At 40.9% G+C, this 23,061-nt stretch overlaps 1 protein-coding gene across 4 annotated transcripts in view; it reads left to right on the top strand.

Annotated features, from left to right (window-relative positions):
- The first annotated feature begins 2,692 nt into the window (after positions 1-2,692).
- PTN (pleiotrophin) overlaps positions 2,693-23,061 on the top strand; it is a 105,839-nt gene continuing 85,470 nt past the window's right edge. For 2 of the 4 annotated variants that reach the window (XM_081533083.1, XM_081533082.1), the window contains exon 1: positions 2,693-2,880. Coding sequence is in view for 2 of the 4 variants with exons in the window: in XM_081533081.1 (XP_081389207.1) it covers positions 17,561-17,658 (98 nt within the window). In the remaining 2 variants the exon portion in view is untranslated. Of the gene's footprint in view, positions 2,881-17,553; positions 17,659-23,061 lie in introns of those variants that run through there. The other 2 variants (XM_081533081.1, XM_081533080.1) reach the window with 2 other exon arrangements.

Below are 23,061 nucleotides of genomic sequence, written 5' to 3'. Positions count from 1 at the left end.
GTTTCAATTTGAAGTAGCATATTTCAGAGTGTGTTAAAGAGTGCCTCTTCTTCAACTTTGGTGTACATGCTGGGTTGACTAATCTAAACCTTGTAGATTTCTATTTCTTAAAAAAAAAAGAAAAAAAAACCCTCTTTCTCATCTTCGTTTATATTTTAAAAATACAATGGCTAAAAATGGCTATTATGGTCCCATCCAGCCATTATAATCTCTCATTAAGAGCCTAGGAAGCCTGGTGGTGCTGGTCGCAGGACAATGTGTGTGTATAATGTCACTGAACTGTACACTTAAAAATCACTGTATATTTTACTACAATAAAAAAGTAAAAATAGGTACAAAATTTTTAAATGAAAAAATAAAAATAAAAACGAACTTTAATAATGTCTGTTAGGGTTTCTTAATCTCAGCTCTATTAACATTTCAGGCCAAATAATTCTTTGTGGTGGGGGTGCTGTCCTGTGCATTGTACCATGTTTAGCAGCATCCCTGGCCTCTGCTCACTGGGCACAGTAAAACTCCCTCCCCTAGGCTGTGCCAACAACAACGTCTCCAGTCATCGCCAAATGTTCACTTAATGGCAAAATAGCTCCTGGTTGAGAACCACTGATGAAAATAATTTTCATAAGTTCCTATTTGAATAAAGGGTTATTTTTTGATATAACACATGCATAGAATAGAAATCAGGGGGATCTCATGCTTATTTTATGGATTCCCTATAGAGAAGCATCATAATAACTGCAACATGTTACATTTGTAGATGTTAAGATAGTGTTTAAGAAGGCATCCCTGGTGGCTCAGCGGTAAAGAATCCACCTACCAATGCAGGAGACATGGGTTCGATCCCTGGGTTGGGAAGATCCCCTGGTGAAGGAAATGGCAACTCACTCCAGTATTCTTGCCTGGGAAGTCCCATAGACAGAGGATCCTGGTGGGCTACAGTCTATGGGGTCGCAAAAGAGTCAGACACAACTTAGCACCTAAGCAACTAAACCACCACCACCAAAAAATGGATAATTCCTTGTTTAATGGCCTGGAAATTTCACCCCTATGAAGTGAGAGTGAATATAGAGAAATCTCTTTCAGTAAAGGGTCTGGGAAAAATAATCATAAGCGATAATATGCATTCCTCCACAATTTATACAGGTAAAATCAGATTAAAACAAATATTGCTTTACTTCATTGGATAAATGGGATCACAAAAGGGACACAGGCAACCTGAAGTTTGTATATGGAAGGAATACAGCTCCTTATTTGTTTGTTTCATTTGAAGAAGGTGTGTGTCAGGTGTATGGAGAATTCGGCTATAGGGATAGACTGGAGGTGTGTAGGTGAATTTCTGATGCTTGTGCTTTTGAAAAAAAAATGGATTGACTGATTCAAAGCACTGCTTGTAGAAACGACTCTTTGTCCCCACCCAGCCCCTCCATGGTACATTTGTCCATGTAGCCATCAAAGTCTCTAAGACTCTAAGAGTTACTTCCCACAAAACAATGCCTTTTGGGGTTTAGGTTGATTCATGTAAATTTTAAGAGTTATATGAGGCATTTAATAGCTATCTCTTAAATTGAATTAAAAGGAAGTTACTTAAGAACTACGGGAAAGGGAAGGGAAGTATGTTTTGCAACTACATTTGGGGTGGGCGCTATCTAACAATAAGTGGAAAGGAAGTAAAAGAAGCCAGAGAAAGAGAAAAGATCGGCTGGGCGGAGGAGAATCACCTTTTTGATAGTGCTTGGGTACATATGCTTAATACTTAATCATTTCACACAACACTTTCCTCTCATCTCTATCACAAATACTCATTTATGTGTTACTCAAATAACCCTAGGTACATTACCTTAATTTCTGTCCTCATTCGAAGAAAATGGAAATTCCAGAAAGACGGAAGCCCAGCCTCTGAGTTGTGCAAACCTCGGAGTTGGAGCCACTTGGATTAAGTCCCTAAACTCTTGAGTGTCAAAGATATGTCATTAAGTAGGTCACTAAAGGCACCAAGGAAGCCAGAAAAAGAAAGAGCCCCCTAAAGGAAAGTGGCATTTAATTGGAACTTTCAGACATCTGTCATTCTTTGTGACAAGCGCAAAAAAGTCCTTTGCACATTTACTGACGCGCAGGTGGGATGGGACTGACCGCTGGAGCGATTGATGCTGTGCAGAGGTTTGGGAGAGAGGGGGAAGGACGTTGCGGGTGGAGTGACAAAGGAGAGCTTGGTTCTGAAGACTGTGCTTTCTCACCCTCAATAGCAACTACAAAAATCGCCGGGGGTCCAAACTGTAGCTTAAGATACCCTCAACTGTCCATTTCAGATCTGCTACTTGGTAAACTGGGGTACGCACCCACCTGCAGAAGAGGTCCCGCGCAAAGTTTGGCAAAGGGATATTGCATCTGTCCCTGCTAAAAACGAAACAAGTCTTTCATCCCCCGGCCTCTGGGTTCACATTCTCGTGTTTGCGCCGGGGGTGGGGGCCGAGACGGTCCCCGGGAGAATCTCGCTTTTAAGAAGCAGCTTCCCAATCAGCTCTCGAGGGAACGGCGCACTCCGCTCCTCCCCAGCCGCGTCCTCTCCCTGCCCGCTCCTCGCATCCCTCCCATTCTCCATTTCCCTTCCGTCCCCTCCCCGGCAGGGCGTGCGCCAGTCCGAGGCAGGATCGGGTTCCCCGCCTTCTAGTCCAAAAATCCCGCCAAGGGAGCCGCAGAGCAGAGGAAAAGCCGAAGTGGAGAGAGGAGAAGAAAGACAGCAGGGAGTCACCGGGCGTGAGGGAGGCAGAGAGCAGCGGCCGCCGCAAGCACCGGCGACTTGGGTACCTGGACTCAGGGCAGAAAACCTCTCCCGGATCAACAAAGGCATCCTGAGCGCTCACTGCTCGTTTGCGACTCCAAGTAAGTCAAAGCGAACGCGCGATTCCTCCAGAGGTGGACACATTTCTGGGCGCCAGCGCGTGATGCTGGTAAGAGTGGGAGAGAGGCTGCTGGTGTCTTGGCTCGTGGAGCTGCTTTCAACACTGATGTGCTCCAGAGGCTTACTTTGGGGGAGTCAGGTCAGATAGTTAGGGACCCCTGGGAAGAGTGTAAGCTTTTGTAATGTTACGGGATGTACAGCGGACTGGGTTCCGGCTTCCAGCTGGATGGAAAACGTGCAGAGGCTTTGCCCTTTGTAGAACCTGAGCTAGTAGGTGTGTCTGTGGTTGGGTAGAGAAGAGAGAGAAAGTAAGACAGCCTGAGCAAGCAGGCTCATTTTTCCCATCCTTCCTCAGCTTCCCGGATGGCCCCAGGGCTTGCCAGCTGATGCGTCTCAGCTGGCATTTCTAGGTACCAAGTGGGAGCTGGTTCCTCCCAGTGCCAGCTACATTGCGCATCCCTCGCAGAGCATCTGGACACTCCTTGTCCTGCCTGCCAGCCCAGGAATGCTTCTAGAAATGGTTCTGTCCAAAGTTTAAAAGGCACACCTTGCATCCCACTTCTCATTTGAATAATTTTAATAATTGTCCTGTACAGAGACACTTGAACTTTTTAATTTCCCCCACATAAAGCTAGGGTACATTTATTGCTAATTGGCTAGATTCTTAGTTTTTGAGTTGATGGCGTCTAATAAGTTAAATATTTTAAAAGAGTGAAATGTATTCTACCCCTTCCCTTCCCTACTTACTACGTAAAACAAAACTTCCTTTCTCTTCAACACACACACACACACACACACACACACACACACACACACACACGCAAGCACCCTTTTTTCTTTAACATAGCACACACTGAGTTTACTTATACTCTTGTTAACTCACCCTTACCTCTGTTAACAGCTGCTTTATAAGTTTGGGGGATACACTGAAAAAATAGGAGTGGCACATCGGGGGAGGGGTGGCAATGACTGGGGAGAATGAACACTTTGAGAAAAATTAAATCCCGGTCTTTTGGCTTTTGGCATTTGGCATCTTTCCTTTTGAGGGTTATTTAGGCATTTTGCTTTAACAGCTTGAGAAAGGAGATGTGTGTGTGTGTGTGTGTGTGTGTGTGTGTGTGTGTTGGAGGAAAGGACCTGGGAGGAGATCCAGGAACTATCAAGAAAGCTTTTAAACTAAAAACATAATGAAGCAATTTCATGATTTCAGGCAAATGTGGAGTTGATGAAACGGTAAAGCCCATTTTAGCTTCTTGAGCATCTGGGGATAAACTGATATTTGAAATATTGGAAGGTAATGGGAGTGAGACAAAAGAGGTGTCTCTCAGCATAGAAAATAAAGCTTCTATTTTCCATCTTCTTTATGGTTTTATTTTTAAATAAATTAGGCATTCTAAAGACCAAATCATTAAGAAAATTTATAGTCCAGTTAAATTCAAAGACAACTAGAGTGGATATTTTCTTTTTTCCTCCCTTTGGGACATGAGTTATTTCAGAGGAGCAATATTTGTACTTTCTCATTTAAATTAGAGGATGACTTTTAAACAATTATTTCATTTTAAAAAAAAACCCTATTATTTTGTGCTTTAAGAAACTTTGGTGCTTTGAATTCTCTAATTGTACTTTAAATCAGTAGAAGTTGATCTTTCTTCTCCTCCTCTTCTGAGGCCTCTTTTAGGACATTTTTTTCCTCATTTAGTGAAAAGCCTCTATAAGGAACACCCACCTGAAGCCATACTTAACGTGTTAGCTGCTGTGTTCCTGTTGTTTGCTTGTTGGTACAAGTGTATTCTATTTTCAAAGCTAGAGCTGTGAGAGAAAAGAAACTCAGTTAATATGTGACTTTTTATTATCTGACTTTTCAATGGGGTCTTATATAGAATGAGAATAGTCACATTTAAAAATATTTAGAGTATATTATATTTATAACACAATTCTGTGGGTTTCTAGACTTCTTTTCATGATGTTGGGAATAGTAAATTTACTAATTTATTGAAAATTTCCACGTATACCTTAGTCTTCACATATACCAACATGTCCGAGAACCCACATTTTAAAATGAACATTTTTGATGTTTTTACTTTAGAAAACCTTGTGGCCTGGTTTGGATTTTCACAGAACCTGAGCATTGGAAATAACTTGAGAGAAATAAGGTCCTTAAATAATTTAATTGCTTTTATCAATAAAATCAATCTTAGAAATTAAATATTTTGAGTTTAAATATTTTTTCCTTTTGAAGATACCCTTGCTTTCAAATTTAAATGACATTCTCACGTGAATTCTGATCATATTCTTATTTGCCATGTGGTATTTTATTACTCTTCAAAATGTTTTCAGGAGACTGAGTTTTGTTGGCTTGTTCAAAATGGTATATGAGTTAATAGTGGATTGAGGGTCAGTAGTGCGAATTCTGATTATGAATTCCAGTTCTCCAAATGCACTTTTTAATATGATGACATAGTAAAAAGGGGAACTGTCCTTGACTCCCCTTCAAAGGTAATGCCCAAACCAAGACCACCCAGGGTGATCAAGGACCAAGCTGAGTACAGGTCAGTCCAGTGTGAAGAGATGCTCACCTTTAAGCATTGCCCTTGTTCCCTTAGTTGGATGCTGAGTGGAGCGTTGCTAAGGGTGAGTGATGTTGTCTCTTTTGGCTATAGTTCTAATGAATAATCAGAGAGCTTTTGTTTCCTCTTGACTCAGGTCCATGTCACACATGGGGTAAAATAATATTCAGATATGGAGCTTCTCTCTATGAGCTGGGCCTGCTTTTTTCTATCGAGTCAATTGGCTTGAGTGGAATTTGGGCCACGGCCTCGTGTTGGAAAGCTGTTCTCCATTCTTGATGTTTATGTCCATTTCAAGTTTCCATCCACTGGGCCATTTTTCCATGCACTTCTTGCCAATCTTTTATGTGGCATAGTTTTCCAGGTGTCATACGATCTTTCTAGATTGTCAAACATAGCAAGCCCTTTGTTCCTCCCTATTTTAGCGTTTGGTAAATGACAAGTTATGACTCCTGTGGTTTAGAAGGCCAACTATAATGTAATGTTATCAGAGGGCATTATAATTAGGGTAACACTGCAGATTTGATTATGTAGATCACACTCACCACAAATCCCTATTTCTTAAAAGTAGTCAGGGAATACAGTGAATGGTTCATGCTCAAGGTATTTTGAGAAATCATTAAATTTCTTCTACACTGCTTTATTTTGGAGTCATTTCTTTGTAGTAGATTCAGATAAAGTGAAATTTCAAATAAAAACATCATCATAATGAGTTTCCTAAAACCAGAATTCTTAAGATTCTTAAAGTTCATAGTTAAAAAAAATCTATTGTTATGTATTAATCTTGAATGAAGTAAGTCAATAGTAACTGACACTCGGGCTCTTAATTCCAAGAATTGTGCTGAATAAGAACCAAAAACATCATTTTAAGGCACACATAGCATTCTGTACATAGCATTCTGTAACTCTCAGCTTTTACTCCCACTTCTACTTTTTATACTGAGATATGAGATGACTGTCCTTCAGTGAAATTATAGACAAACATGGAGAGAAAGACAGCAAGTCCTCCAACTTCAGTGTGGAATTTGGGTGAAACTGAATCAGTCTGAAATTAAAGCCTCCAAGAGTGGGTTTTCCCAGGCAAATCCTCCCTCTAGGTGGCGCTCTAATTTTCCCTCCTATTTTCTTCTCAGTCCCTCCGGAGACTTCAGTTCCTCCTTTCCCAGCAGTGTTAACGTTGGAAAAGCACATCATTTACCTCTTAGGATTACTTCCTTTTACTATCAGCTCCATTTTACCACCAGCTCCACTCCACCCACCCTGTTCACCCCTTGAAGTCTTGGACACTCTCATTCATCTCTAGAACCCTAGAGTGGGACCATTGAAACGCCTGATAAATGTCTGATGAATGAGTGAAAAAGTAAGCTAATAACTCTGAATACCATTCTCTCTGCTCTTCCTCATGCTCCAATGACCTTGACTGTCTTCTGTACTCAATCCCTATAAATATCACCTGGTACCAATTTCCTGTTTAAATCCAAGTACCTCATTCTCAACCTTGAACCTCTAGAAGATGACTCTCCTCTCTTCCCCTCACCTCCACTGTTGCAAACGTATAGGTCTGCCAATTCTGTGGAGTGTCTTCCTTATCATACTTCACCTTGTTCATTTTAAGGCCTTTGACCTTGTATGGCTCTGACTCACTTCCATAATGGAGACAGAAACCTTACCTCTTCTTTAACAAACTGTATTATTTGAAGCCTTAAGACTGAGCACTTGGAACATTATTTTCATCATAATTTCAGTGTGGCTATAGGCTTTTGCTTTTCAGAACTAGTAACGTGTATTTTCTCATCATATTTTCTTAACAATTCTACCTAGGTAGGCTGAGCAGGACTTTTGTTTTTAATTGATAAGGATACAAGTTTAAAGAGGTTAAGATGACCCCATATGCGAATCGGAGTTCTTATAAGATCTTAAAATTCCTAGTTTGGATATTTTTTCTCCTTTATAATATAATGCCGTCTCTTCCTTTGGCTAGTTAATTTTCTCTCTCAGTTGCCTCTCACATCAAACCTAATCTCCAGTGTCTATGCAGTGAATGGCCAGATCACCCAGGGTAGTGATTTCGGTCCTCAGTGTTTATCAGAATGACTAGAGTCATGTTTTAGCAGCCAGATGCCTGGGGCCCATCTCCAGAGATTCTGATTTGAGGGGTGGAGTCAAAGAACCTGGAAATGTGACAGGCCACCTGAATGCAGGTGATATGTTAGAAACATCCGCTGTAACGCTCCATTATTTGAGCTCTAAGATGAAAGAAATCAAGGTAAACCACAGCTACACTTCTTACTAGCTGTGTGACCATTAGCAAATATTGTGAACTTTCTTGCTTCAATTTCCTTATTCCTAAGATGAGGCAATGATATGTATCTCCCAGGACTGACATGACTATTAATCCAGAAAATGAGTGTGAAGGAGTGGACCCAGAGTCTGACTGCTATGGAGTATTTGACGAGATAATGGAAATGCTGATTATGGGGGTGCAGCCCTCCCCATGAAAGCCCACCCTTGCTCTTCCCGCCCTCCCCCCTCCACTGCTTTTATTTCTCATGTCCAGCTGGCATGAGACACAAACAGACAAACAGAAACCTAGTCTATGTCTCACAAAGTTGAGACTTTCTGCTTTTGCAATGCTCCCGCCTTCTATACTCTCAAATTATTCTAAATGTGGATCCAAAACCCCTTCTGAAAAGAAACACATGGGACATGTGATCATGCTCCAGGCCCCAGGGAATCTGACACATGAGGTCCTCAAATCAGACTGTTGACCCTGGCCTTTCCTTTAGTGTCTGTGTGCATGCTCAGTTGTGTCCAAGTCTTTGCAACCCCATGGACTGTAACCCACCAGGCTCCTCTGTCCGTGGAATTTTCCAGGCAAGAATACTGGAGTGGGTTGCTATTTCCTACTCTAGGGGATCTTCCCAACCCAGGGATCAAACCCGAGTCTCTTGCATCTCCTGCATTTGTATGCTGATTCTTTACCATTGCACCACTTGGGAAGGCCCCCTATAGTGTGCAGGAGAGCATTTTGCACACTGGACACTTCTTATCCAAGGTGCAGCCACTTCATTGCTGGCACTGTGATGCCCACAGCCATGTCCTCCCTGGCCCTGCTGCTCTCATGGAGCCACCAGCTCGGAGGAAGGAGTCCAGGTTTGAATCACGAGCCTGCATTTATCTCATTGCAGTTCTGCCTGGTGCTGATTATGTCCTGTAGGTCCTGGAACCTTAGGGTTTCTAGCTGTAAGATGGCGATGATGAGGATGGTGATGCTATACGCTTTGCCTTCCTCATGGGCTGGTGGTAAAGGTCAGTTGTGTCCATGCAACGTTTATAAACTGTAAACTGTTATTCGAAACATGAGCTTCTGTTAATAAAATCAATAGGGCCAGTTCTGTCTGTCTCTTTCCCCAATTCTACTGCGCATCACGATCATTTTCTCAGGACCTAGAGACTGCCTAAGACGTCAGAAGGTAAGTTTGATCAGATGAAGTGAGTAGGAGGCAAGATGTGTGACAGGTGTGAAGAAAAGGAAATTTGAGTCAGAGTGAAAAAAAAAGAGAATAGACAAGTCTAAAAAAGGTTTAACTAAAATGGCTATGAATTGTTTTACTAAATATTATGTTAGAGTGCTTCCTCAGAGTTGTACAAGATGCATACCAAAAATTCCAATCAGTTATTCTCAGTAAATTTAAGTTTTTGTGGTGGATTAGCAGCAGTTTGTTTATACTATAGATGTGCTCCTCACACTTTCATATGCATATCAGTCACCTAGAGATCTTGTTAAAATGCAGATTCTGGTCCAGTAGGTCTCTGGCTGACTCTCAGAAGCTGCCTTTCAGACGAACTCCCTGATGATAGCAGCTGCTGGCCTGGGGACCTCATGTTGAGTGACCAGCCAATAGTGTTTAGTTCCATAAACTTGGAAGACTAGAAGAGGAATCAGAACTCTCTAATCATGATGTCCACAGTTTAGTACACACAGTGAGGGTCACTGGCAATAACACGTCCTTCTAGTGCGAAAGCTGATCACGCCTGTATCTTCACATCCAAACAATATTTATAATGTTGGATCATTTGCAGAGGAAATTGGCAGTCACCATCCGAATTGCCATTGACTTGACTGAAGCCCCTTAGGAATACAAGGCCCTTTGTCAGGTGTGATCTTGGGCTTCCTACGGGTACTCTGCTGGAGCTTTTCCCGCGAGGGTGTAAGTGAGCCAAATACTGCCATTTTCATTTACCTTAGAAGCTGGCAAGAAGTGTTTAGGAAATTCCATTCTTAGTATGAGAAGGAAGTAATGTAATAGGCTTTCTGCATCCTACAGTATTCTCTTCTTGAAGGTTTGAACATTGTTTCTCTCTTGGAGGTCCCCTTCCATACCATAAGGGAAGTAGAACAGGGAGCATCCATCTGTGTGGTTTCCCAGGAGACACTGGGCTGCCCAGGGAAGGAGCCAAAGATTTTTGTCTCAGAGTCCAGATTTAATCAGTAAGGAACGTGTCTTGGTCCCAATTTTAGCTAACAGAGAAACTCTTCTTTACTCAGGATAAAATGAATGGAGACCACATAAAACTTTAAAATAATGTTTCCGCAATGGCCTTCCTCATTTGAGAATAATATGGCGTCTTCTAACCTGGCTGAGGGATTATTGCCCTTGACAGCAGAGAATCGTCTCTAAAGTTTTAGCGTACAGTGGCCTTCGTCTCTGAGCATTAGAACATCAGAAGGCTTCCACTGGGCATCTGCCAACCGACCAGATGGGGTGTCCATGTTAAGCCAAGAGTTGGATCTTTGGCTTAAAAAAATATCCTGCTGCTTTGGAGAATCTTATATGAGGGCCAATTTAGTTCTTTAAAAAAATTTTTTTCTATAAAAAAATGTTGCCTTCTGTGTACAATGTATTTCTTTAAATATGAGCTATGGTCCAAGATGATCAAATGAGGAAGTCTGAAGCTGCTACATGAAAGAAAGCAGAGAGTTTATTAAGTTATTTTAACTGGTGGAGGTACTTACATTTTGAAACAATAAAATAAAGCCTTTCTTCCCATCCTCTTTTCTTGATTACAATATATGTTCAACTATTCAATTCAAGGCCTCTGGAAAAATGCAGAACCTTAAATTCAGCTCAATGCAATTCAAACTTGTAAAAAGATTGATTAATTTTAATGATGTGAAAAATAATGTGTTTTTTTGTTACTGTGTTTGTTATTAGGAAAACACAAATATATACCTGAAGAAACACATTATTTTTTCTCATTCTAGAACAATGTGTCCAAGCTACAGGATTTTCAAATCTTTAAAGTTATGAAGAAGGAAAAAAATGACTTATAATTCTGCTCAAAATGGATATCATTATTAACACTCTAATACACTTTTATAGTTTTCCTGATTTAACTTCTGAAAATAGTTGTGCAAATAATTGTCCTGCTTTTTAGGTCAACGTTGTAATCAACATATCCTATATTCTTATGGCTTTACACACATTACCCTGTGCATTTGTTTCTACTAAGTGGTCCAATTAAGATGGAAATTCAATTTATTTAGCTTGACATCAGAAATTTGAATCATAAAAAGCTTAGTAAATTAATATCATGGACTCTCATTAAAAAGTTGGAAATAGAAAAATGCAAACAACCAACCATCCTCCCATGAAGCAAGCAAAAAATCTTTCTCCCGGCAAAGGATGGGTGTTTAGATGGGAACAAATAATCCTGTGGACCTTAGTGTGTGCCAGTTAAAGGTCAAGCTGAGTAAACATTAGCTTTCATTCTTAACCTTGCAGACCCTTCCAGATACTATCCAGGGGTAAACGTCTCCTCAGGGAAGCCACAGCTGCCTGATTCCACCCAGGTTCAATCTTAACACCTTAGCAGGTCCCAGGAGCCTGAAGATCTTCTGAGGTGCTCTGGGCTAAGATGAGTGGGCCTGATACACTGCTTACAGGGGCAGCTGACCTCTCTGAGGCACGTCCCCCCAGGGCTTGGCACTCTTTGGGGAGTTATTTATTTGCTCCATTATTATTTGGAATGACTAGTGTACAGATTGGCTTTAGTTTAAAGTGAGTCAGATCACACTTGGGTTTGTCAACCACACTCTTGTTTATAGAGGAGGGGACGAAAGTTAAATGCTTTTATTGTTTGTGCCAGTATTGGGATTCCCACCAACTTGAGCCTGAAATGATTTCTAGCCTGTGAAAACAGCAGTTTGGGTCTGATGGTTAGGGATCGCAGAGTTTGCCCTCTGATACATAATATCTGGGGATTGGAAGATGTACTTCAATGCTGTCATAAATGAATTTGGATTGGAGAAACAGATCAAAAGCAATTTAGCAGGAATAAGCAGGTAGAGGTGGATTTCTACCAACTTCTCTCTAACTCAATCCACATTTCCTAAAGGCAAGATAACTATGGGTTTCTAATATGTCACCCAGTGATTTCTCTTGCAAGAGGTTAAAATGGGAGCATTTAACTTCAAAGGCAGCAGAACCAAGGATACAAAAGAAATAGAAGTGGACTTGAACTAAGACCTTAGGGAAAACATCCAAAAACCTGATAGAAGCCTGATGCTTGGGTAGAGGAGCTTCAGATCTCACAGAGACACTAGGAAGGGGTGAAAGTTAAATGCTTTTATTGTCTATGCCAGTATTGGGATTCCCACCAACTCTTTCCTCCACTCTGCATGAACTCTCTTGGGGTCCTTTGGTGGGGTTCGTTGGGAGATTTCTCCCCAGTGGATTTGTCTTGTTTGCTTTCTAAATCTCCTAAGCTCTGCATGCCTCTTGGTATAGTAATGCCACGAAGTCATTCCAGGACAGGGGCAAGTCTGTCCCCTCCTTGTTCCTCTCAGAGGAATTATTTGCAGACAAAACAGTATCAGTTGTTCAAGTGAAGAGCTCCTGCCTTTATTGGACATGAGCAATCTTGGATGCTGGGCTGTGAGCCAGACAAGCTGGTTGCTGGAATCAACTTGTCCATAAGGCTTATACCCTCTACCCATTGTTTCCATTCATATCTTCCCCACTCTTCTAGGGGGATCATGAAAGGAGATCAAGGGAAAGTCCCAGAGGCTCCCTTTCATGGGCACAACAGCAACCCTCCTGGCCCAGTTAGCTTCCTGGATTAGCTTTCTACTCTGACTTCTACTCACCAGCTCTAATATGTAATGTTAAGTATCTTTGTTGAAATCAGAAAAAAAAAAAAAGTTTAGACTTGGGCATTTCTGTTAAAAACTGCTTATTTTTATTTTGAAGAGTACATATTGTTTCCTTGTCTTCTCATTTCAAATTGACTCTTTCCTTATCTAATTTCCAAGTGCATATCAAGGTATGGCCAGGTTTATCATCATCTATCGGAACTTGAACAACTATGGAACAGAGGAAGGTGTGACCACTCTCCTTAAGGTGATTTTAATGTTTCTTTGGTGAGGAAGATCAGCCTTAGGTATTTGTATCTACAATGTATTTGTATCTACTATGACTCCAAATGCTGCAGTGAGATCTCAGTTCCTGATGGGAGGCCAGGAACCTCTGAATTTTAAGAGGTGAGAAATATAACGGTTGAGCGCAGGACAGTTAGGAAAGCTTTAAGGAGCAAGTGAAAAAAAAAAAAAAAAGTTCTCCCAGAGGGTAGAAATGGAGAAGTTATGGGACTGTGGCTTATTCAACTAATTTGACTTTTACTGAAATGAGGATGTGGAAATACCCAACGAGGAGCGCCACGTGCAATTGAGGAACACTGAAGATACATCCTAGAAAAAGATAAGACATGAAAATACTGACTGGTGTTTCCTGAAGTAAATCTACAGATCTTATAAGATTCCTCAAGATAGCATCTAGCTGATTTTATTTCCATTTGTAGGTTTCTATATGAAGATGCTTCAACCATTAAATCATTTTGGATTGTCTACCCTTGGTATTTAAAGGAAGTCACTGTATTAATTCTAAGTTTCAGTGGTCCTGTGTCTTCTTGCTGAACCTCTTTGTTCTGTCCTGTACCTCTAGACAGTTGTTTATAGTTCTTTCACTTTACCACTAACCAAATAGCAAATGGCAAATTGAGTAGTAGGTACTCAATTCGTGTTTATCGTTGCATAGAATTAAGACAATCTTTCACATAGTTTCTACCCCTTTTCCTCGTTCTCCTGCACTACCTTCACTGACCCTGGTGACATTTAATATTAACTGGCTGCCTTGACCAAAAATTGTGACATGAGCATTCATTTTCTTTGACCTCTCTAGCTTTTCTGCTCCATCTTTCACACTCAGGGATGTTTTCCTAATCATTGTGCAGGCACTCAGAGCCCCACGCCTGTCGTGGTATGAAGACAGCTGTGTCCACGCTTCATGCTGGCCTTGGGCATCCTGAGTTTCCCTGGGTGTGCTCTGGGGACAATGGCAGTAAGTCAAGTTCAGACAGTAAGTCAAGTCAGGTGCATCTGAGGCTCTGATCCTAGGAAATGCCAGGGCCAGGGAGGAGGAGCCTTCATCCCCTATCACCAGCTACTGCTAGAAGCTGGAGACTTTGCTTTCTTTTCTTAGCACTTCTCCTTTTTCTTTTCTGAGCGCAATTCACCAACATTACTAACAATAGCAACTGAGTCCCTGAATGGTTAAGTAACTCGTTCAAGGTAACAAGCTAGTAAGAGATAGAACTGAGAACATAATTCTTTTTTTTTTTTTTACTGTATCATGTGGCATGTGAGATCTTAGTCTTCAATCTTAGGATTGAACCCACATCCTCTGCTTCGGAAGCTCAGAATCTTAACCACTGGACCATCAAGGAAGTTCAAGAAGTAGAATGGAGATTATACATCAACTATATCTAAACGCAAAGCTCCTAAACATTAGACTCTTCTGCCTACACCTGCTGTTCTATGACAAGGGCTCAGTGAGTATCTGAAGATATTTTGACTCAATCCCTTCCTTCTTCCCCTTTCCTGTGTCCAGGAATATGTTTTCATGCTTTGTATTTTATTTCTACCTCACTACAATCAAGAGAATATACTCTTTCTGGAAAAAGAATCCTGTTGTCAGACCAGATCTCCTTGATTGTATACTATTTTATTTGCCACTGCTTTCTCAAGCATTGGTTTGCCTGGCCTGGTGGTTCAGTTGGCTTATACTGAGGAAGGCCATGGGAGGAGAGGAGACTGGAGGGTGTCTGGGTGATGCGCTGTCTGTTCCTCCAGGCTGCTATCACCTGACCAAATTGTTTGCTGGATTGCTGTGTTCCAGCCCCAGGGGAGGCCACAATGCCGTGTTTGTTTGTGTATGAGAGGCTCTGGCTTTGATTAGCAGCTAGCTTCAGTGCAGCTGAACATACAATAGGGACCAAAGGATGGGAAAAAAAATCCTGCTACAATTTCCCATTGGAAAGCATTCACTGCCAAGCTTGGAAATCCAACAGTGGGGCACAGAAGGATAGAGGCTGGGAAAGGTTAGGTGATGGATTCTCCATGCCCTGCAGCTCGTTGTGTGTGATACAGTCACTTCTTTTCATAAAGTATTGAGCCTCTCTCCCTTAAGATGTCTTTTATGATTAAGGTTTGAGACTCGTATTGATGTGGTTTGATGAGGGGCAAAGCCTGGAAGCTGAAAAGCGTGAAGGAGCCCCACAATGATAAGGGCAAGAGTGAAAACGGTGAAAAGGATGCACCTATCTTAAAGGGCTAGTTACACAGTTAAAAAAAGTATTACTTTGGCTTTATGGAAGAGGTAAAAAGTAACTATAACTATACTTCTATCAATGAAGGAGGAAAGTAGCAAGTTTTTTTTCATTGCATAGGCAGAGTTAGTGATTTCATAATATAGACACACTGATAACAGATAATTTACTTCTTCTCATTAAATTCAATCTTGTATCTAGGAAAAGCACCCCTATCTGCTGGTAGCTGGTCTACCTAAAGACTTGTCATACATCCTTAGAAGAGTGTTTCAGTTATCAAGAATTTTTCATCAATAGAATAGTCATCTGAAACACTGTGCATGTTACAAAAGCCACTGTCCGTTATCCTAGCTTGTAGGTACCTTATTTGGTCTTCCAAAGAGGGACAAAGCAGGCTTAAAATCAGAAAACCACACAATGGTTAAATGGTAGAAGAGTGGTTATCAGGTTGTCTAGAAGAAGGTACTCTGATCTGGCATGGAAAAGGGAGGCTACATGAAGGAGGTAGGGTTTTGAAAGACAGAGTGGTACTGTCCATGGCAGGAAGGCATGAGGAAGGCATTCCAGGTGAGGGCTGGAGAGAGAGGAGTAGCAAAGAGATGATCAAAAGTAAGATATTTGGGGACAGAGAGTAGAAGGGCTGGATGTGGGCAGACAATGGGTGACCAAGGAGTGAAAGTGAGGATTAGGAAAAAAGTTTTGGATAACAATAGCAAGACCCTTGAGGTGCAAGCTGATCTGCTTGAACTTTATCCCGTTAAATAGTAAGGCATCTTTGGAGGTTCTGCACAAGCAAGGAGAAACTTTGCTAGAGTATAGGAAAGATTAGAGAAGTAACAGATTAGAGGTAGGGAGAATCCATTGGGTTTTAAAAAGTAATCCTCTGTGTACCACCCCTCCTCCCAAGCCCTTGATCTTTTTCAAATTCTGGAAATCCTGTTCACACTTTGGTGCTTTGCTTAAATACCATATCTTCCATGAAAATTGTCTTCATTCCTCTAGTTAAAGTTATTCATTCCTTTTTCTGTTTCACAACTTTCTAAGATTTTTCTTGATAGTTTTTATCCATTCATTCATTCTTTCAGAAATATTCAATGAACACAGTCTACTGCGCTCTATGTTAAGGACTTTCTAGTACAGAGATGAATCCGACCGTGTCTTTAAAGCTCACAGTCTAGCTGGAGAGCAGGCACGTCAATGGCTAATGGGTGCAGTGTCAGTGCAATGATCTAGATAAGCACTCTTGAAAGCCCATAAGAGAGATACCTGATTCATTTGGGAGTGGATTCATGGCAGGCTTCCAGGAGGAAATGTCTCCTGACTTGTATTTAAAGACTGAAAATGTGGGAGTTCCTGGTAGGGACACTAGTGTGAATCCTGACTTCATTTTTATATAGCAGTTATTTTAAATAGCTGTTTCTCCCCTACTTAACTACAGAGCTCTTAGCCCAATGCTTTGCATGATGCCAAATGTCTGTAAGCATGAATAAACGAATGGATTTCTGATGCCTTCACATTAGTGGGTACTTAGGAAGAATTCTTTCTGGAGACACTATGAAGGAAAATAGAAGCTATCTGATATTAGGATGGAAGTCTAGATGTTAGGATGGGTGTGAAGGGGGAGTGAAAAATGAGATGTTGATCAGTTTGAAAGAATTCCAGTCCCACTCATGGAAGAAACCTAAAGAAAGAGCTGATAAAGGAGAGGAGGTGGAGTGTCTTGGACTTGGATAAATTGTGGAAAGATGGATTATCCTCAGAATGGGACATGAGCTGGATCCAGGCTTCTCAGGTCTCTGACCTTCATGAGCATCTTCACCATCTCGGAGGCCATTTCATGAGAAGGAGCCTTAGGCTTGCAGCACTTGGGTAGTGGAGACCAGGCTCCTAGCTGAACTCAAATTCCCAGACTCAGTCCTGTACCTTCCTCCCCAGGAGATTTTGAAACATGCTTCTGCCAAAATGAGGCAAGGTCATGTTAACAGTTTTATTTTCTGGGGAATACACGTTATTATTTTGCTCCATCTCATAAGGTTTCCTGGGATGCATTGGCTTTCAGGAGAACTCTGTAATCAGGTCTAGGCATTCCACATGCATGTGGAGTGGTCTGAAGCCACATCTTCCAAAAGAGATCAGTTGGCCTGTGAGTTGGCTTCTGTAATTTGAGTTTACATTTTAGATGTGCACTGATCACCACACTGAGATGCCCGCATTTCCCTTGAAACTGCTGATTTTGCTTTGCTCGAAGGAATGATCTTCTGCCAGCCATGTACAGAGTCATTTCTTCTGCACTCAGTGGAAAAAGTAGTTATTCATGAAACACAACACCAGAGTGACCGTGGATGCCAGATTGTTATGGCTCAGTGAATATTGATTAAAATATGTGGAGAAACCCAAGTGCTGAGCCCTCAAAAGGAGAACGTGTCTTATGTTCAATGCTCTGCGGGGAAGGAAGACTCCCCTCCCTCTCTGGTATTTTCTTTCTCCAGCTCCAGGATCCTCCTTCAGAGTGAGGGCAGAGTCAAGGTAAATGGATCATTTTCATTTTCTTTCCTTAAAAATTATTCTTCCAGCTTTGCCAAAAGCAAAGAAAGCTCAGGAAGTCAAAACTGTCTGGTTTCCAATCCCTAATTCATGTGAGAGTCAGAAGAGGCAGGAAATGTCCTGGGGACAGAGTTTAACCAGTTTTCTAAGAAAACTATTGTGCCTAGGATATATTATATGTTTTTATTGTTACAGATTAGGACTTAGTCTCCAGCTTCTGTTCACGGTAATTGGGAACCTGTGAGAGTGAAATCTTATGACTTTTATGGAGGTTTTACCTCTTCTGGTTCCTTTGACAAATAAGTAAGCTTCTGCCAGGGGCAGCCTACTGGAATACATTAAGAATCTTTTATCTGCAGATTCTCCACTTGATATTAAACGAAATCATATCCAATTTAGGCTTCTCTATAATGAAGCTAGCAACTAACTTCCATGTAATATTTTTCCATTCATGAATTGCTTTCATATATTTTATCTCATTCTGTCCTCAGAGCAATCGTATGAGATCAGTTTTAATAACTTCACTCCTTATGAGTGAAAAGGAAACTTGGAGAGTGGAGACTTGACCAAGAGTTCTCCAAGGAGGTGCCCCATCCACCTCATAGGATATTTTGAGGAGTTTTCACAGTCTGTAAAAGTATTTTGTGAAAAAAAATGCAAAGGAAAGTCAGCATTCTATTCTTTCCTGTGTATAGATTGTGCTTTAAAACATTGGCTTGCAATATTCTAGAGCAGTTTCCTAAAGAACAGTTCACTTGCGTTTGGATCTCCTGGGGTTGCATTCTCCACCTCTGAAATCAGAACTTTTAGGTGAGGGCTTGGGAATATTAATTTTTAACCAGGCCATTTCATATTAAGCAAAGTTTGAGAAATTCTATGTGTGTGTGCGCGCGTGTGTGTAATAAGTTCACCTTACAGTTGTTGAGAATAAGGTCTATTATGGTGCTAGCAGTCTTCCAGAAATTATTGGAGATAGATTCTAGGTTTTAGACCAGACTGGTTAACTTCGTTTCTGAGTTAAGTAATTTGAATCTTGCAGGCTTCCACTTCCTTAATTGTAAAACAAGAAGCCTAAAATAAAAAGATCTCTGAGATGCCTGAAGCACTTTGAGTCAGCGGCTGCCTTCTTGCCAAATTTTGGTCTCCCGATTCTTTTCTCTCTCTCCTCACCAAACACCCTTCTGAATGTGCTAAAGTCAGTGGTTCTTAATATGTGGTGCCTGATTTGCAGCATCCGTTTCACTTGGGAACTCGTGAGAGAGGTGGATTCTCAGGTACCCCCCCAAACCTGTTAAATTAGAAACGCTCAGATGGGGGTCAGCAATCTGTGTTTTGATCACCCTTTGGTGATTCTAACATACGATGAGGTTTGAAAACCACTGACTTAATGCATTTCTGGTCCCAGCTAATAAATGTGAATATGTAAAATGTTCAATTACAACATCTTGTTTTCTTTGACCTGTTCAGGGGCCAAAAGTCTACAGTTCTCTATTGCTCAAAGAAGGGCAATAAGGAAAATATGATCTCTGTATTTTTAATTGATGACTTCTGAGAGTAAAAAATCTGATTTTGCATGGTTCTAAAGTAGCTTCTCTTATACATAGGGATAGTTAGAAGTTATATGAAAGTTTGGCAGAGAATTAATATTTTCAATTATGGGCAGTTTTAGCCTTGCATGGTTCCAATGTGCAAGAAGTTTGGTTACTACAGTTTAATTAGCATCAGTTCCCTGACAACATGGTTCAAATTTTAGTATATAACTATAAGTAATTGCATAAAGTACAAATTAAATTGCTAACTTCTCAGTCCACAAAGAAAAAGAAAGAAAGTGAAGTTGCTCAGTCATGTCTGACTCTTTGAGACCCCATGGACTGTAGCCTGCCAGGCTCCTCCGTCCATGGGATTTTCCAGACAAGAATACTGAAGTGGGTTGCCGTTTCCTTCTCCAGGGGATCTTCCTGACCCAGGGATCGAATCTGGGTCTCCCACACTGCAGGCAGACTCTTTACCATCTGAGCCACCAGGAAATCCCTCAGTCCACAAATCACTCCATAAATAACAGATTTGCTTTATAATCAGTAAGGAGTCACATCACTTCTTCCATCCCTTGCCCATCAGTGGTCCCTTTGCATCACTAATTCATTTTATGCACAGACAGTGAAGTCTGGAGTATTGTTGCCTCCTTATCTCCCAGGATAAAACCAATGACATTTTTCAAAAACAGACGATTTAAAGAGGAAATTGGCCAACAGAGATGAATGTGCAGGCAAGAAGTGAGAAGTGATTTAACACTGGAAGTGAAATTCAAATGAAACATAAATGAAGTTAGAGAAGAAATATCTATCCGTAGGTGGGTACGCTGAAACTGCTGCCAGTTGAGAAGCTCTGCATTCACAGCCAAAGACACTTAGTGGAGACAAGCTTGTCGATATAAATGAGGAAGACAGACAAAACAAAGAAGATGAAGATGTCCCCAAGGAACTGATGCTGGCAAGAAACTCACTTTAATGGAATTCTCAAGTATATTTTAAGATACTGAAAGCATGAAGAATAAAACGCTGGAGGCCAATCCAAACCTAGAGAGCCATGACAATTGGCCAAGGCATCGAAAAGATGCTCACAATGTATTGTAATTTACACAGTGACAAGAAAGCAAGCTGTTCAAAGTAGTCATGATAAATATTTTTCCAAAAAAAGAAACACTTAAATCTCAATATTTCTAATGTTGTAAGTTACTATGTACTAAGTAAGTATGAGCTTCCGTATATTTTTAAATTTTCCTATGCATTTACAGGGGCTTCCCAGGTGGTGCAGTGGTAAAGAATCTGCCTGCCGATGCAGGAAACAGAGGGAACATGGGTTCAGTCCTTGGGTTGGGAAGATTCCCTGCTGTAGGAGATGGCAACCCACTCCAATATTCTTGCTTGGAGAATCCCATGGACAGAGGAGCCTGATGGACTTCAGTCCATGAGCTCACAAAGAGTTGGACATGACTGAGCAAGGACGCATGATGCACAATACATTTACATCTGATACTAAGAGTTTTTAATGATTTTGCAAAAACTTTTGAAGTTCAGGCAGCAATCATAATTGTTCTTAATTATTATTAAGGTTGCTTTCCATGGTTTCAGTTTACACGATCATTTTTATTGTTTCACATTTCTGTGTAAAGCAGTGACTGTCTGTATATATCTGTCTATTTATAACTACATGAGATTACATGTTTTGTATTTTTAAAAGAGTATAGATGAAAACATCCACCCATTTATTCACTCATCAAATATTTATAGGATGCCTGTATACTGTACTGTACAGCGACACAAGGGTGAAAAGGTAAGAGATATTCCATCTTGCTTTATTGACTATGCCAAAGCCTTTGACTGTGTGGATCACAATAAACTGTGGAAAATTCTGAAAGAGATGGGAATACCAGACCATCTGACCTGTCTCTTGAGAAACCTGTATGCAGGTCAGGAAGCAACAGTTAGAACTGGACATGGAACAACAGACTGGTTCCAAATAGGAAAAGGAGTCCGTCAAGGCTGTATATTGTCACCCTGCTTATTTAACATATATGCAGAGAACATCATGAGAAACGCTGGGCTGGAAGAAACACAAGCTAGAATCAAGATAGCTAGGAGAAATATCAATAACTTCAGATATGCAGATGACACCACCCTTATGGCAGAAAGTGAAGACCTAAAGAGCCTCTTGATGAAAGTGAAAGAGGAGAGTGAAAAAGTTGGCTTAAAGCTCAACATTCAGAAAACTAAGATCATGGCATCTGGTCCCATCACTTCATGGGAAATAGATGAGGAAACAGTGGAAACAGTGTCAGACTTTATTTTTTTGGGCTCCAAAATCACTGCTGATGGTGATTGCAGCCATGAAATTAAAAGACGCTTACTCCATGGAAGGAAGGTTATGACCAACCTAGATAGCATATTTAAAAGCAGAGATGTTACTCTGTCAACAAAGGTCCGTCTAGTCAAGGCTATGGTTTTTCCAGTTGTCATGTATGGATGTGAGAGTTGGACGGTGAAGAAAGCTGAGCGCCACAGAATGGATGCTTTTGAACTGTGGTGTTGGAGGAGACTCTTGAGAGTCCCTTGGACTGCAAGGAGATCCAATCAGTCCATCCTAAAGGAGATCAGTCCTGGGTGTTCATTGGAAGGACTGATGTTGAAGCTGAAACTCCAATACTTTGGCCACCTGATGCGAAGAGTTGACTCATTGGAAAAGACCCTAATGCTGGGTAGGATTGGGGGCGGGAGGAGAAGGGGACGACAGAGGATGAGATGGTTGGATGGCATCACTGACTCGATGGACATGGGTTTGGGTAGACTCCGGGAGTTGGTGATGGACAGGGAGGCCTGGCATGCTGCGATTCATGGGGTTGCAAAGAGTCGGACATGACTGAGCGACTGAACTGAACTGATTCCATCCTAATAAATGAAGAACCAAATAAATGGACACGATTTCAGTTAGTGGTAAGTTCTAAGGAAAATAATAAAGAGCAATTAGATGGAGAATGATTGTGTTTATCGAAGGAAGGGGGGATGGTTTAGGGAGGAGAGTATCAGGAAAGACCTATTGAGTTTCTACTAAATTCTTTTCTGAACAGTGATAAAAACACCTGCCAAATCTTATCTCCTACAATTTCAGTTACTAAGTCTAAACTTCTTATGCTGTAACTTGTAATGCAATATATTTTTGAAAATTAGCTATTAAATACCTGCTGTTGTTTTGTTTCTAAGTCATGTCTCACTCTTGGTGACCCCATGGGCTGCAGCCCTCCAGGCTTCTCTGTCCGTAGAATTTTCCAGGCAAGAATACTGGAGTGAGTTGCCATTTCCTTCTCCAGGGGATCTTCTCAACCCAGGGATCAAACCTGTGTCTCCTGCATTGGCAGGTGGATTTTTTCTACCACTGAGCCACCTGGGGAGCCCGGTATGAAACATACTGTTTTATTTATCCTAGTCATGTATGACCTGTTTTAAGTAAAGCAAAACCTGTAATAATAAATTTATGAATAGAACCTTAACTCAAGACTGAAGCATTAAACAATATCTTATTTTTATTGATTATATGTATTTAAATCTGGAACCATATGTGTGAATCCCAAGGGCTATGGGTATATTTCAACTGAGAAACGAATATTAAATAGGGTTTGGACAAGGAGAGGAAACCATATGCTGACATTCATTAAAACTGTTGCTCAAACTTTAGTAAATAGCTTGCAAAAATAATATTGTTATAGAGAAATTATAAATCCACATGTAAAATACTTTTATTATCTGTCATTTAAGAACTTGACATCAGTGATAAGCACTATTAATGACAAGAGAAATATTATCATTATTACATATGACTTTTGTCTTTAAC

The sequence above is a fragment of the Giraffa tippelskirchi genome, chromosome 10, assembly GCF_054371585.1.
Source record: "Giraffa tippelskirchi isolate mGirTip1 chromosome 10, T2T-mGirTip1v1.2.pri, whole genome shotgun sequence".
In the NCBI taxonomy this organism is placed as follows: domain Eukaryota; kingdom Metazoa; phylum Chordata; class Mammalia; order Artiodactyla; family Giraffidae; genus Giraffa; species Giraffa tippelskirchi.
The sequence above is the reverse complement of the archived record's forward strand: the minus strand, read 5'-3'. Positions and strand labels throughout refer to the sequence as shown.